This window comes from Aegilops tauschii, chromosome 4 (assembly GCF_002575655.3).
Source record: "Aegilops tauschii subsp. strangulata cultivar AL8/78 chromosome 4, Aet v6.0, whole genome shotgun sequence".
NCBI lineage: Eukaryota > Viridiplantae > Streptophyta > Magnoliopsida > Poales > Poaceae > Aegilops > Aegilops tauschii.
The window spans coordinates 80,207,067-80,222,892 of NC_053038.3; the positions used below are offsets into that span (position 1 = coordinate 80,207,067).

Genomic DNA, 15,826 nt, shown 5'->3' on the forward strand with positions numbered 1-15,826 from the left:
CTCAACACTCATCGGATTGCATACATCAATATGTATTATTTCCAATAAGTCAGTTGCTTGCTCCATTGTTCCGGAGAATGGAGTTTTAGTCATCTTGCCCATAAGGCATGGTTCGCAAGCATCAAGTGATTCATAATCAAGTGATTCCAAAATTCCATCAGCATGGAGTTTCTTCATGCGCTTTACACCAATATGACCTAAACGGCAGTGCCACAAATAAGTTGCACTATCATTATTAACTTTGCATCTTTTGGCTTCAATATTATGAATATGTGTATTACTACGATCGAGATCCAACAAACCATTTTCATTGGGTGTATGACCATAGAAGGTTTTATTCATGTAAACAGAACAACAATTATTCTCTAACTTAAATGAATAACCGTATTGCAATAAACATGATCAAATCATATTCATGCTCAACGCAAACACCAAATAACACTTATTTAGGTTCAACACTAATCCCGAAAGTATAGGGAGTGTGTGATGATGATCATATCAATCTTGGAACTACTTCCAGCACACATCGTCACCTCGCCCTTAACTAGTTTCTGTTCATTCTGCAACTCCCGTTTTGATTTACTACTCTTAGCAACTGAACTAGTATCAAATACTGAGGAGTTGCTACAAACACTAGTAAGTACACATTAATAACATGTATATCAAATATACCTATGTTCACTTTGCCATCCTTCTTATCCGCCAATTACTTGGGGTAGTTTCGCTTCCAGTGACCAGTCCCTTTGCAGTAGAAGCACTTAGTCTCAGGCTTAGGTCCAGACTTGGGCTTCTTCAGTTGAGCAGCAACTTGCTTGCCGTTCTTCTTGAAGTTCCCCTTCTTCCCTTTGCCCTTTTCTTGAAACTAGTGGTCTTGTTAACCATCAACACTTGATGTTTTTCTTGATTTCTACCTTCGTCGATTTCAGCATCACGAAGAGCTTGGGAATTATTTTCGTCATCCCTTGCATATTATAGTTCATCACGAAGTTCTACTAACTTGGTGATGGTGACTAGAGAATTCTGTCAATCACTATTTTAACTGGAAGATTAACTCCCACTTGATTCAAGCGATTGTGGTACCCAGACAATCTGAGCACACGCTCACTGCTTGAGCTATTCTCCTCCAACTTTTAGCTATAGAACTTGTTGGAGACTTCATATCTCTCAACTCGGGTATTTGCTTGAAATATTAACTTCAATTCCTGGAACATCTCATATGGTCCATGACGTTCAAAACGTCTTTGAAGTCCCGATTCTAAGCCATTAAGCATGGTGCACTAAACTATCAAGTAGTCATCATATTGAGCTAGCCAAACGTTCATAACGTCTGCATCTGCTCCTGCAATAGGTCTGTCACCTAGCGGTGCATCAAGGACATAATTCTTCTGTGCAACAATGAGGATAAACCTCAGATCACGGATCCAATCCGCATCATTGCTACTAACATCTTTCAACTTGTTTTCTCTAGGAACATATATAAAACATAGGGAAGCAACAACGCGAGCTATTGATCTACAACATAGATATGCTAATACTACCAAGACTAAGTTCATGATAAATTAAAGTTCAATTAATCATATTACTTAAGAACTCCCACTTAGATAGACATCCCTCTAATCCTCTAAGTGATCACGTGATCCATATCAACTAAACCATGTCTGATCATCACGTGAGATGGAGTAGTTTCAACGGTGAACATCACTATGTTGATCATATCTACTATATGATTCACGCTCGACCTTTCGGTCTCCGTGTTCCGAGGCCATATCTGTTATATGCTAGTCTCGTCAAGTTTAACTTGAGTATTCCGCGTGTGCAACTGTTTTGCACCCGTTGTATTTGAACGTAGAGCCTATCACACCCGATCATCACGTGGTGTCTCAGCATGAAGAACTTTCGCAACGGTGCATACTCAGGGAGAACACTTATACTTTGATAATTTAGTGAGGGATCATCTTATAATGCTACCGTCAATCAAAGCAAGATAAGATGCATAAAAGATAAACATCACATGCAATCAATATAAGTGATATGATATGGCCATCATCATCTTGTGCTTGTGATCTCCATCTCCGAAGCACCGTCATGATCACCATCGTCACCGGCGCGACACCTTGATCTCCATCGTAGCATAGTTGTCGTCTCGCCAATCTTATGCTTCTACGACTATCGCTACCGCTTAGTGATAAAGTAAAGCATTACAGGGCGATTGCATTGCATACAATAAAGCGACAACCATATGGATCCTGCCAGTTGCCGATAACTCGGTTACAAAACATGATCATCTCATACAATAAAATTTAGCATCATGTCTTGACCATATCACATCACAACATGCCCTGCAAAAACAAGTTAGACGTCCTCTACTTTGTTGTTGCAAATTTTACATGGCTGCTATGGGCTGAGCAAGAACCGTTCTTACCTACGCATCAAAACCACAACGATAGTTTGTCAAGTTGGTGCTGTTTTAACCTTCGCAAGGACCGGGCGTAGCCACACTCGGTTCAACTAAAGTTGGAGAAACTGACACCCGCCAGCCACCTGTGTGCAAAGCACGTCGGTAGAACCAGTCTCGCGTAAGCGTACGCATAATGTCGGTCCAGGCCACTTCATCCAACAATACCACCGAACCAAAGTATGACATGCTGGTAAGCAGTATGACTTATATCGCCCACAACTCACTTGTGTTCTACTCGTGCATATGACATCTACGCATAAAACCAGGCTCTGATGCCACTGTTGGGGAACATAGTAATTTCAAAAAAAATCCTACGCACACACAGGATCATGGTGATGCATAGCAACGAGAGGAGAGAGTGTGTCCACGTACCCTCGTAGACCGAAAGCGGAAGCGTTATATCAACGCGGTTGATGTAGTCGTACATCTTCACGATCCGACCGATCCAAGTACCGAAAGCACGGCACCCCCGAGTTTTGCACACGTTCGGCTCGGTGACGTCCTCGCCTTCTCGATCCAGCAAGAGGGGCGAAGTAGTAGATGAGTTCCGGCAGCACGACGGTGTGGTGACGGTGTTGGTGAAGAACAATCTTCGCAGGGCTTCGCCTAAGCACTACGAAAACTATGACGGAGGATAAACTAGAGGAGACAGGGTTGCCGGCACATGGCTTGGTGTTTCTTGATGTGTCTTGGGTGCTAGCCCTACGCCTCTATTTATATGTTGAGCCTTGGGGTCGAAACTTGGAGTAAAAGCCTCCACAAAGTTGGTTTCACCCGAAAGGCAAGAGTCCTTCTCGGACTCCAGGGCCAGACGCCAGGGACCCTGGCGTCTGGCCCCCGGACTCCGCAAAACTTCCTTTTGCACTTTCCAAAAACCTCGTGGGCTTTCCCCTTTGGCCCAGATAAAGTGTTCTTGTGCCCAAACATTTCAGGAAACATCCGGAACCCCTTCCGATGGATTCCGGAACCTTTTCGGAGATCAAACACTACTATCCACATATCAATCTTTACTTCCGGACCATTCCGGAGTTCCTCGTCATATCTGTGATCTCATCCAAAACTCCGAACAACATTCGGTCACCAACATACATAAATCATAGTACTATATCGTCAACGAAAGTTAAGCGTGCGGACCCTACGGGTTCGAGAACTATGTAGACATGACCGAGACACCTCTCTGGTCAATAACCAATAGCGGGACCTGGATGCCCATATTGGCTCCTACATATTCTAGGAAGATCTTTATCGGTCAGACCGCATAACAACATACGTTGTTCCCTTTGTCATCGGTATGTTACTTGCCCGAGATTCGATCGTCGGTATCTCAATACCCAGTTCAATCTCATTACCGGCAAGTCTCTTTACTCGTTCTGTAATACATCATCCCGCAACTAACTCATTAGTTGCAATGCTTGCAAGGCTTATAGTGATGTGCATTACCGAGTGGGCCCAGAGATACCTCTCCGACAATCGGAGTGACAAATCCTAATCTCGAAATACGCCAACCCAACAAGTACCTTCGGAGACACCTGTAGAGCACCTTTATAATCACCTAGTTACGTTGTGACGTTTGGTAGCACACAAAGTGTTCCTCCGGTAAACGGGAGTTGCATAATCTCATAGTCATAGGAACATGTATAAGTCATGAAGAAAGCAATAGCAGAATACTAAACGATCAAGTGCTAAGCTAACGGAATGGGTCAAGTCAATCACATCATTCTCCTAATGATGTGATCCCGTTAATCAAATGACAACTCATGTCTATGGCTAGGAAACATAACCATCTTTGATTAACGAGCTAGTCAAGTAGAGTCATACTAGTGACACTCTGTTTGTCTATGTATTCACACAAGTATTATGTTTCCGGTTAATACAATTCTAGCATGAATGATAAACATTTATCATGAAATAAGGAAATAAATAATAAATTTATTATTGCCTCTAGGGCATATTTCCTTCAGTTGCTGCTTTCGGTTAATCCTATTCTGCTGCATAGCCTGTCATTGTTGCTACAGTTGTTACCCTTACCTGCAATCCTAAATGCTTAGTATAGGATGCTAGTATTCCATCAGTGGCCCTACATTCTTGTCCGTCTGCCATGCTATACTACCGGGCCGTGATCACTCGGGAGGTGATCACGGGTATATTCTTATATACATAATGTATGATACATGTGGTGACTAAAGTCGGGTCGGCTCGTTGAGTACCCGCGATTGATTCACGGATTGGGGCTGAAAGGACATACTTTCCCGACGGCCCTCTGTGTGGATCTTTGTGGCGGAGCAACAGGGCAGGTTGAGACCACCTAGGAGAGAGGTGGGCCTGGCCCTGGTCGGGGTCCGCGGTTACATTAATTAACACGCTTAACGAGATCTTGGTATTTGATCTGAGTCTGGCCACTGGCCTATACGCACTAACCAACTACGCGGGAACAATTGTGGGCACTCGACGTCGTGGTATCAGCCGAAGCCTTCTTGACGTCAGCGACTGAGCGGCGCGCGCCGGATTGGACTGGAACGCCTGCTCTTGTATTAGGGAGGCTAGGTCTGCTTACCGGCCGCGTACGCAACGTGCAGGTGTGCAATGGGCAATGGGCGCAGACCCCTGCGCGCATAGGATTTAGACCGGCGTGCTGACCTCTCTGTTGTGCCTAGGTAGGGCTGGGACGTGTTGATCTTCCGAGGCCGGGTAAGACCCAGGAAAGTGTGTCCAGCCAAAGGGGATCGAGCGTGTTGGGTAATGTGGTGCACCCCTGCAGGGAAGTTTATCTATTCGAATAGCCGTGATCCTCGGTAACAGGACGACCCGGAGTTGTACCTTGACCTTATGACAATTAGAACCGGATACTTAATAAAACACACCCTTCCAAGTGTCAGATATAACCGGTGATCGCTCTCACACAGGCAACGAGGGGAGGATCGCCGGGTAGGATTATGCTATGCGATGATACCTGGTGAACTTACCATCTACTCTCTTCTACATGCTGCAAGATGGAGGCTGCCAGAAGCATAGTCTTCGACAGGACTAGCTATCCCCCTCTTATTCTGGCATTCTGCAGTTCAGTCCACCAATATTACCCCTTTACACTGATACCCATGCATATGTAGTGTAGATTCTTGCTTGCGAGTACTTTGGATGAGTACTCACGGTTGCTTTGCTCCCCCTTTTCCCCCTTTCCTTTCTTCTTGGTTGTCGCAACTAGATGCTAGAGCCCAGGAGCTAGACGCCACCGTCGACGACTACTCCTACTACACCGAGGGTGCCTACTACTACGTGCAGGCCGCCACCGACGACCGGGAATAGTTTAGGAGGATCCCAGGCAGGAGGCCTGCGCCTCTTTCGATCTGTATCCCAGTTTGTGCTAGCCATCTTATGTCAACTTGTTTAACTTATGTCTGTACTCAGCTATTGTTGTTTCCGCTGACTCGTCTATGATCGAGCTCTTGTATTCGAGCCCTCGAGGCCCCTGGCTTGTAATATGATGCTTGTATGACATATTTTATTTTTAAAGTTGTGTTGTGATATCTTCCCGTGAGTCCCTGATCTTGATCGTACACGTTTGCGTGTATGATTAGTGTACGATTGAATCGGGGGTCACATGCCAGGTGTCATTCGATGGAGTTGGTCTACTGGATGGGAGCGTGAGACCAGGTTGTATAGGATTTTTCTCCTACTCATGGTACGACCAAGTACTAGAGAAAAGAAAACCCACGCAAATTCACCTCTAACGAGCAAGGAAAGATCCAGGACTCCAGTGAACCAACCTGTGGTTGGATGGTTATCCCCAGCCCACCAGGGTTCAAATCCTGATGCTTGTATTTATTTCTGGATTTATTTCAGGATTTCCGGCAATGCGCATTCAGTGGGAGGAGACGTTTCCGTCGACAACGAGGTGCCTACGATGACTTCGCAAATTTCAAGATGATATGCCGGCTCAGTCTTTCGAAGGTGCTCATAGGGGTAGGGTGTGCATGTGTGCGTTTATAGGGGTGAGTGTATGAGCGTGTATATGAGCGCCTGCGTCTGTACCGTGTTTAAAACAAGATCCAGGACTCCAAGTAATGTAGCGTGATCCTTGGCCGCTTGTTACAATCAAGGAAAGCTCTGGGCCTCTGGCAACTGTCCATGTTCTTCGAGCGAGTAGTGCATTCTGCCAACGGTACCAGAATTTAGCTGCAAAGAGCTTGAATTCTTTTCCCTTTTTTCGAGATAAGAGCTAACTACTTGAATTCTCAAGCTAACTGTTCAGTAGAACAAACTGGGGCGAGCATAATTGAATTCTCAAGCTAACTGTTCAGTAGAACAAACTGGGGCGAGCATAATTTCTCCACGTTTAAAAGAAACTATGAAATACTACCTCCGTATCAAAATATAAGACGTTTTTGCAGTTCAAAAACGTCTTAGATATTGGTACACGAGGGAGTAAGTCTTACAAGATCAAATTGCAAATTCAACTATGAATAGAATACTGCTGTCAAATGGAGAAATATATACAGCTAAGTAAAATAAAGCAAGAATCGGTAACCAATACCACACAAGAAAAAGGTGAGAAATGCAACTCGCTACACACCACACCCAGTATCATGACTACGTATCTGACACCTGTGACTCTAATTGTCCAATGCGCAAACCAAATAATTCCCTGAGGCAATAAAGAACAGACCGACCGAACCCTCTTATTTGATGATATATCTAATTCGCCGACCTGTAGCAAAACCAGCAGCCTGGCAACTCAATTATGTGTGTTACATGACTGAAACACTCATCACTCAGCGAGTCCTGCGGCTGTTGGCTGGTTTAGATGGAGAAGATGGATTCTTCTTGGCAAAATCAACAAGATCCTTGAAAAGGGCATCCTCAGGTTTGGGCTGGCGGGATGCGGTCGACACTGATGCGCTCTTCCCATTCTCAGTGTTCCTTTGATTAAGAGAAAGGCTTCCTGTCCGCGTCAGCATCTCATCGTAGCCACCTTCATTGTTCTCACCAGGAAAGCCATGCTGTTGCTCAAAGAACTGCTGTCTTTGGCCATACCTTGCAGGAGGAGGCGGTAGGGAAACTGGAGCCTGCGCTTCCCATGGAGCTTTTGGAAGATCTTCACTAGTTGAAGACGAAGAAAAACCAGGAAGTGCAGTGGGGTTTATAAAGTCATCGTCAGGAAGGCTCTCAAGCTTATTCACAGATGGCTCACTCGTAGGACGAGAAGGCATGGAAAAACTGGGTGCTGCAGTTGGGTTTATGAAGTCATCGGGCACATTTTCTGACCTGCTATCATAATTTGGCACTTGATCTGTTTCTGTTTTTGAATGAGATGGTGCAGACATATTGGCTGGGGCCGTTGGGTTGACAAAATCATCTGGTACTTTTTCAGACTTATAGGAGTCTCCACTTAGATAGTCGACACTGCTTGCCTCTGTATAAACAGGCCTTTTAGTCGATGGTGGTGGAGGAAGAAGTGGGCTTGGGTATGGCCTTTCATTTCTTGGAACAGAAGACATGTTGCCCTGTGCTGCTGCGCCATCCCTTGCAGACCTATAATTTTAGTCATGAGGAGCGCAATTTGAGAAAATGATAATACGAGTTTCAAAATCGCAGAAACTATTGAAAGCATGGAACACTAATATGCATGAAATAATAATAATAATAATAATAATAATAATATAATGGAAAACAATATAGCTTGCCTGCGAGAAAGCACGGAAAACTCATCTTCTGGTTCATCGTCCTCATGGTGTACATTAAGAAGAGGGGCAAATGAAACCCCAGCAGGCCGAGCAGGGGCTGATCCTTGGTTTACGTTACCAGCAACAGGCACTGGTATATTTGGAGGGACTCCTTTTGCTATGTCATCATGACGCTGAAGAACACGCTGCAACTCATCATTTAGTCCTAGAGCCTGAAACAGAAGGCTCTCATCACTGCAGAGGGAATACCAGAAGTCCTGTCACATGACAATGCAAAGTGCACAGAACCAAAAAGGCGGAGTGAAAAAATGCATACCCAGTATCGCTAACAAGATCCATCACACGAGCATGATAAGATCGACACTGCCCAACAAGGTCAACAATGACCTCCTCCCTCACACCCTATAACATGAAGCACAATCAAATCAATATTTTCAGTAAACAGCACTGGCACATGAATGACATACATCAACATCAATAGCCAAAACGTCAAAACATCAGTTCTCCTGAATATCAGTTCATGTATCTCCTGAATACACTAGACAGAGAAGCAAAACGGCATACATCAACGGAAGTTCTCTTTTCTAAGAATATCTTTGTTGTCTTAAAAAATAAGGCCAAAACATCCAGAAGACTATTATGTCGCTATGGTTCTGCTTTCCATCATCAAACTTTGTAACACTTTATAAGCTAGGAACCATTACATTCACGGAATAATTCCACTAATGGGAGCCAAATCCTGGTGGGTGCAATAATGCTCATGTGCCCTCTTTAACTGGTAACTGCTCGGTTCTCCTGAAATCTAGTATTCATATGTATCAAGTTAAAGAAAAGAGTATGGCTATTAATCTCTACTCCCTCCGTCCAGGTTTATTGGGCCCCCTTGTATATTGGGTTCAACTTCGACCATCTATTTAAGTATCAAAATATAAATTATATGCTACCAAAAGTATATTGTTGTTCAACTCCTGAACATCTATTTGAGGTTTTTCCACGATATAATTTTTGTGACATACAGTTTACGTTTTATTGGTTAACATTATGGTTAAACTTTGGCCCAAAATAAAAGGAGGTCCAATAAACCTGGGCGGAGGGAGTATTTAAGTATTCATGTATCTTGGAGATGGTATGATCTTAAGAATGTTTCATTTGGGTCAAAATGGAATGCTTAAAATCATCTAAACTTGCAGGAAACAACTGAGTTAGCAACCAAGGTTTCCATCATACAATCAAGGGTATTTATGTTACAGGCCAATTAAGTTTGAACAGAATAAGCTTTAAATGAGTGCAATGTACTCCAGACATGCCACATAAGTTGGAAGTCGAGTAACCAGGTACTCCCTCCGTTTCTAAATATAAGACCTTTTAGAGATTTCAATGCGGACTACATATGGATGTATATAGACGTATTTTAGAGTGTAGATTCACTCATTTTGCTCCGTATGTAGTCCATATTGGAATCTCTAAAAAGTCTTATATTTAGGAACGGAGGAAGTATTTCATTATCCATTGCAGACGAACAGGCCTGATTAACAATGGCAGAGTCACAAGACTGACAGCTGCCTCTATGAAATACATGAGAATACATCCTGAAACAGCTCAACTCACGACATGTGGATTTACTAACTTCTGAATGTAGCATTAAGATGTAAAACAACAAATAAATCATATCTCTCGAATATAGTATTAAGATGTGAAAAAAAAATCATACGCTTATGCCTAAAAAATTTACTGAACCAAGAAAAATATAAGTCTGGAAGAGATACCAGTCATAATAAAAGAAACCAATGAATGCAAAAAAGAAACAAAAAGCAAGATTTATAATACACTAAAACAAAAACACAATGCTTTTGTGAAGGTCACCTCGGGGTGTCTGTGGTCAAGTGCATTTAACATCTCATCCAGCACATCCACAATTCCTCGAGCACTCTGAATCTCACTTAGACTGTAATTCACATTGGACAAGAAAAATGAGGGTAGAGCAAAACTAAAAAAGTTCTGCAGGGATGAAAAAATAAACACAAATACAAGAATACAATCACTATTTGATATGATTATGAAAATGAGACCTTCAAAGGTACATAATATCTTGTGTGTGCCGTAAACTGTAAAACCTTGTCTTTTGTCGCCAGAAATACCTATGCAGTTATCAAAGATTTTAAACTTCACATGACCTTAGTTGCATGGATATGAGCCTTGTTGCACAGGGAGCCAGAAACAAATTAGTAGCTGGTGCAATGCTTCATTGCGACTTGCTTGTATGTTTTTGAGTTTACTGTGAGAACCAACGAGGATAGTACCAACCATAAGGAGTGGATGTCCAGGTACAAGAACAATATGCACTAACTGATAGAAATATCCAAGTTATATAATGTGGCTATGGGAGGCTAAGAAGCACTGATACGGCCAGAACTGCCGATTTGCCGTTCTGATACGGGGGGACACGGCTGGATACACGTATCCCGCATTATCCCATCTTTTTCGAATTTAAAAAAAAGAAATAAAATCGGGGTACGGCCTAGATACGGCACGGACACAGTGGGGACTCGGCAGTCAGACTGGGCGTTCGGTTAGACCGAACCTTTCGGTTCAGTGCTTCGGTTTACTTTGAAATTTGGTTTTCATATTTTGCTGACCGATCGGTCTCTCGAGAAATCAAGCACCGAGATATCGGTCCACCAAGATTTTGGTTCGGTCCTCGGTGTAACCAAAGAAAACCGAGATATTGATGGGGGGCAGAAATCGCTGAGTCAAATCTTTGGAAAGAAATGGTAACCAGCCCAACAGAAATCAACTAAAACATGCGTACGATACAGGGGTTGCAGAGGGATGGTAGGAGGAAGAAAATGCCGCAGTATATCGTCGCACGCGGGCCGCCGACCGCGAAGGAGTGATGGCTGCTCGCTCGTGGGAGCCATGGCCGCCACCGAGTGGGAGCTATGGGCGCCAGCCACCGCCGTTGTGTGGGGATCATAGGCACCGGCCGCCACCGTTAAGATTACGGGAGGTGGGCAAATCCGCAAATGGAGGCGCTGTGGTGTTGCGTGATGTGCGTGCGTGAAGCCTTGAGGCTGGGGCGCATCAGGATTCAGGATAAGATGCAGCTGCTTTTGTTTTTTTAGTAAAAGATCCGGCTGTTGTTGAGGCTGCGTACGTGGGTTGAGAAAAGGCTAGGAGAAAGTTTGTGGATGATCTATTGGGCTTAGTGTTGCTGGGCTTTAATACGCTATTCGGTTAATTAGGTGAACCGAGTCCAGTAACCGAAATCACCTAAGTTGTTTCGATTGTTGACATTCGCTAACCGAGAAGACGACGGTCCTCGGTCCTGGTTTTTTCGGCTCCGGTCCTCGGGTTTTTTGCCCACCCCTACTCAGCAGCCAGCCTCCAGTGGCCACACTGCTGCCCAGTTCTCCCGACAGCAACCATGGTCGAGCAGGGAACCTCGATGATCGCTAGCAAGGAGGAAATCCTGGCAGAGGAAGATGGCAAGGCGGCTGCCGACGCGGAAGAAGCTCCAGGGAGAGAGATGGGGATTGCAGCGGACAGCGAGGAAGAAGATTTGGGCGGGGATTTGGCGGCGCTGTCATTTCTTCTCTTCTCTATGGGCGGCTGGGGAAAGGGAGTACGAGAATGGGAGGTTGGAAACAGATGGAGCGCTACTAGTCTAGGGTTTTCTGGAATTGGGCCTTACATGGGCTCAGGCTCAAGTGGCGGAGAGCTACATGGGCTCTGAGTGGACTGCTCAAAGTCTTTCATGAATAGAAAGGAGACAACATATATCCAGTAGTAAAAAAAATCTCATCTAAAAATTATCATTAAATCTTTATTGCATATTTATTTATCTAAATACTTATATACCCTGCAGTATCCCCGAATGGCTGTTTTTGGAAAATGCCGTATCCCATGTCCCCGTATGCGTATCGCCGTGTCTCTGTCCCCGTATCCGTGCTTCTTAGATGGGAGGTGTAGTGTGTTCGATCAACCCTATTGGTTTGATGTTATGTGTGCATGTTTTGCAAACCTTTTTGGCTATGCTTGTTTCAATGAAAATAATCAAAATAAGGACTACTCTGTTGTTGATGTTTTATTGGTGCATACAAACTCACATAAAGCAGACATCAAGCTAATCACAAACAAGTTTACAGTCACTAGAAAGGAGGGGGTGCAACTGAGGGAAGCAAAACAAACAAAACAAGGCACATAACACAAAAAGCAAACACAAAGGGATTAAGAGAAGATGAATTATGGTAGTACTGCATGCAACACTAACAAGAAATATAAACAAGAAGTGAACAAACAGAAGGAACCAAATCATAAATCAGAATATGCATGCAAATAAATAAATACCTCAGGGGAGGTGCAGCAGGGGTACTAGATTGGAGAGAAGCTTGTATAGCTACATCTTCATAGCTTTGACCTGGAGGATACAGATGTGGCTGCCTCAAAGGTTGAGTCTGAGGAGGTGTAAACAGTGGAACTGTATTCTCCTCGCGAGGTGGAAAATCGACACCAGCTGCCTGCAGAAACAAAAGGAGAGGCATCCTGATCATGGTTTGTACTGAAGGAATTGCTTAGTAACTCGGCATATTATTGTATATCTAAGTATACAGTGAAAATATGAAATGGAGCAGACCGAAGTCCATGGAGAAAAAATAAGCAAAAAGCTGATAATTATATAATTGTATAACGCAGATAACAATGAAAGAGACATAAGGGAAGACTGGAAGGTACCCTAAGTTCTTGGTACGCAGTGTGGTACTGGGGATATCTCCCGGAAGGACCTCCAAAAGCCACTTGCCATGTGTCAATCAGACTCAATATTTTCTCCCGAACATTTAAGTCTGGCTGTAAAGATAAATATAGGATCAAAACGGAGTCACTTGAATCTGGGAAAACAATAGTTAACCACTGAATTAGTATCGCCACCTTTTTCTTTACGATCTTGACCATTTCACTTAGTATATCACGCTCAATGATCTGTTGATAAACAATATCCCCGCAATTTTTGCTTAGAGTCTCTAGCACCTGAAAAATAAGGCAAGATAATTAAATCAGCGAACAAAGACATGGACGTAAGCAAAAATGTATATGCTGCTTTTCAAACAAATGGATGCACGTGGAAACATAGAACTTATGCAAGGCGACAAATTTAAACTACGTGACAAAAAGATAGATGTATTTTTGGAAAATGTATGCATTGTTAGCAACTGAACGCATGCAGTATTACAGCAACACCCAGGCACATTTAACAAAATTTAGAAGATGTTGTATTTGTACCAAGTCGCGACTCACAATAGTTAAATATACAAGAAATTTCGTAGTACTCACATAAAGGGCCAGAATTTGCACTTTTGAATTCTTATTCCCAAGGCGCTTCTTTAGGAGCTTAAGTGCATCCTTTGCTTGTCTGCATTTCAGGTTCAGCGAACATTTATCAATATGCTTCATGTAAAACACGTGAAAATGGCAAGTTAAATTGAAGAGCAACTGCCAAAAAATAGTGCATTCATAACACTATATAAGACTAAACAACAATGACAGTGATCCAATCCAATATAGTGATAAACTAAGCAATATGCATCACTCCACCATGAGCTTGAATTATAAAGTACTAACCATTAATAAATAGCAAAGCGGCTTCCATTAGTCACAGTAATGGCGTGTTTGGTTTGAGGCCTGGCTAGTGTGCCTGAGAAAATAAGCTGCCTGAAACGAGCCTGGGACGATGCAAAAATTTGCCTGGCCAGGCTAGCCTGCCTCTCATGTGTTTGGTTCCTGTCCTTGCCTGGTTGATGTGATTTGACTGCTTAAAGTATTAAAAAAACAGATGTACAGCTAGTTCTAGACATAAACTACTGCCAGGCTAGTGTTTGTAGTACCCAGGCACATGCAAAGGGACGCCTGGACCAGGCTAATCCAGATGCCTGGGCGAGATACTTCTGTTTGTCTTCTTCCTTTTAATTGAACCAGGCTAATCACATGACAGGAACGCCCAGGCCAGGCAAGCATCTCTCCTACCAGGACATGAACCAAACAACTTCCAGGCAGAACCCAGGCATCCTCCAGGCAAGGTGCACGATGGCGTGGAAGCCATCCAAACACGCCCTAAGTACACATGTCTCAATTATAATATTATTAAAGGTCAAAAGTTTGAAATCACCCTTTTATAGACATATTGACCTTCTTGAGAGCCTTAGGTAATTCCAGCTATCCATAAAACTACATAAGTTACAACTCGCCGCCAGGATGGGGATGGGTAACAAAGAAGTTCTATTCCATGTGACTTTTAAGTCCTCGTTGTAAATACTTCATCGCCAAATATCATGTGACATCAAAACCGCAGGTTTAACAACAGGTGCCACTGATTAATCACAACTTATCCTCCATTAGACTGGTGTTTGGCACAACTAATTATCAACAAACTATTCATCAATTAACAAGACACCTTACCTTCCATGCTAACAACAATACAAACCTAAGATTCCAGATTCCTAATAAATTGCAAAAAAATGGCTAGAAATCTAAGATACACCGCAGCAAGAAATTGTCAATAACATATTGTAGAGAACTCATAGTTACATAACATTAAGTCCGACAGGATGGGATGCAACAAATAACGCCATCATTTTTTTAAAGGAAACAGCATCAGAACCATACTTAATCTCTCTGCTGGAAAGAATTAGCAGATTAGCAATATTTCAGAAGATTAATCCAAACAAAAACCATGTTCATGATGAAAGGCAGACACAGAGGGGCAGTCTGTTCATACCCGGGATCCATGTTGATGATGTCGCAGAGCTCGATGTTGACGGCCCAGTCGGGGCCGATCAGCATGTCGCTCGTCGCCCTCTCTGCGCAAACCACGGCCGCCGACATTTTCAAACCGGCGGCGCAAACCCACAACGACGACCACGTCCAAAAACCCTAATCCTGCACCAGACGAAAGCCCCTGGTCGATCAGCGGCAAGATCCACCACGCCCCGAAACCCCAACCCCGACTCGATCCCTCCCCTCGACCTAGCTCCTGACCCCAAACCCAGAGAGCCCGAGAATTTTACCGAATCTGAGCGGAGATTCAGCGCCGAGCAGCGCCGTAGCCGGCTCTCCTCCGATCCGGGGCGACGGGGCCGACGCGCTCGTGCCAAGACGAGGGGAATGGTGGGGGCGGATCAGATTTGGGGCGGACTGGTGTGGGATTGGAGGTGTTCTTGGTGGGAAAGAAAGACTGGGTAGACTGGGTTGGGGTTGGGGAGGTGGGGGAGAAGGGAAAACGCGGGCGGACGGTGGACTTTTTCCGGCGTGAATGTGAGGGCCTGCAATTCTAGACTAGACTAGCGTTTTGTGTTTTTATTTCTTCGAAACTACTCTGCGTACGATTTTATTCTATCCGTATGATGCCTAATCTAGTGGTGTGTTGCCGTTTGGATCAGGAGTTAAACGGCTTGATCTGCTATGTCGTATGAAATCGGACAAGCAAGAGTCGTACGCATAGCAAGACTCTTATTTCTTTCGTGTTTTGGGGAGAGAAAAATCATGGCTTTATCCGGTGGTTTTTGTTGCTTGGAGCGGGGTCAAATTTGCTTTGGGTGGTTATTTTAAGGTTATCGCGCGAATTAGGGGTGAGATCGTAGTTCAGCTGTCCACACGGGATGCTGTTGCAAAGAGCCATGTGATGCAAAGTTTCTGG

General features: G+C 43.9%; 1 protein-coding gene across 2 annotated transcripts; it reads right to left on the reverse strand.

Annotated features, from left to right (window-relative positions):
* Window positions 1-6,900: 6,900 nt before the first annotated feature.
* LOC109752055 (TOM1-like protein 3) lies at window positions 6,901-15,461 on the reverse strand. 2 transcript variants are annotated; one of them, XM_020310924.4, is made up of 10 exons: window positions 15,198-15,461; window positions 14,909-15,069; window positions 13,468-13,546; window positions 13,066-13,164; window positions 12,871-12,984; window positions 12,487-12,656; window positions 10,003-10,084; window positions 8,456-8,541; window positions 8,140-8,373; window positions 6,901-7,987 (listed from the first exon to the last, which is right to left on the reverse strand). In XM_020310924.4, exons 2-10 carry the CDS (start codon window positions 15,013-15,015, stop codon window positions 7,228-7,230), a joined length of 1,731 nt encoding a protein of 576 aa, XP_020166513.1. In that variant the 5' UTR covers window positions 15,016-15,069; window positions 15,198-15,461; the 3' UTR covers window positions 6,901-7,227. The 2 variants fall into 2 exon arrangements, with proteins under 2 accessions (XP_020166513.1, XP_020166512.1); XM_020310923.4 differs by having other exon boundaries at window positions 12,871-13,164; window positions 15,198-15,447.
* Between the last annotated feature and the right edge of the window lie 365 nt (window positions 15,462-15,826).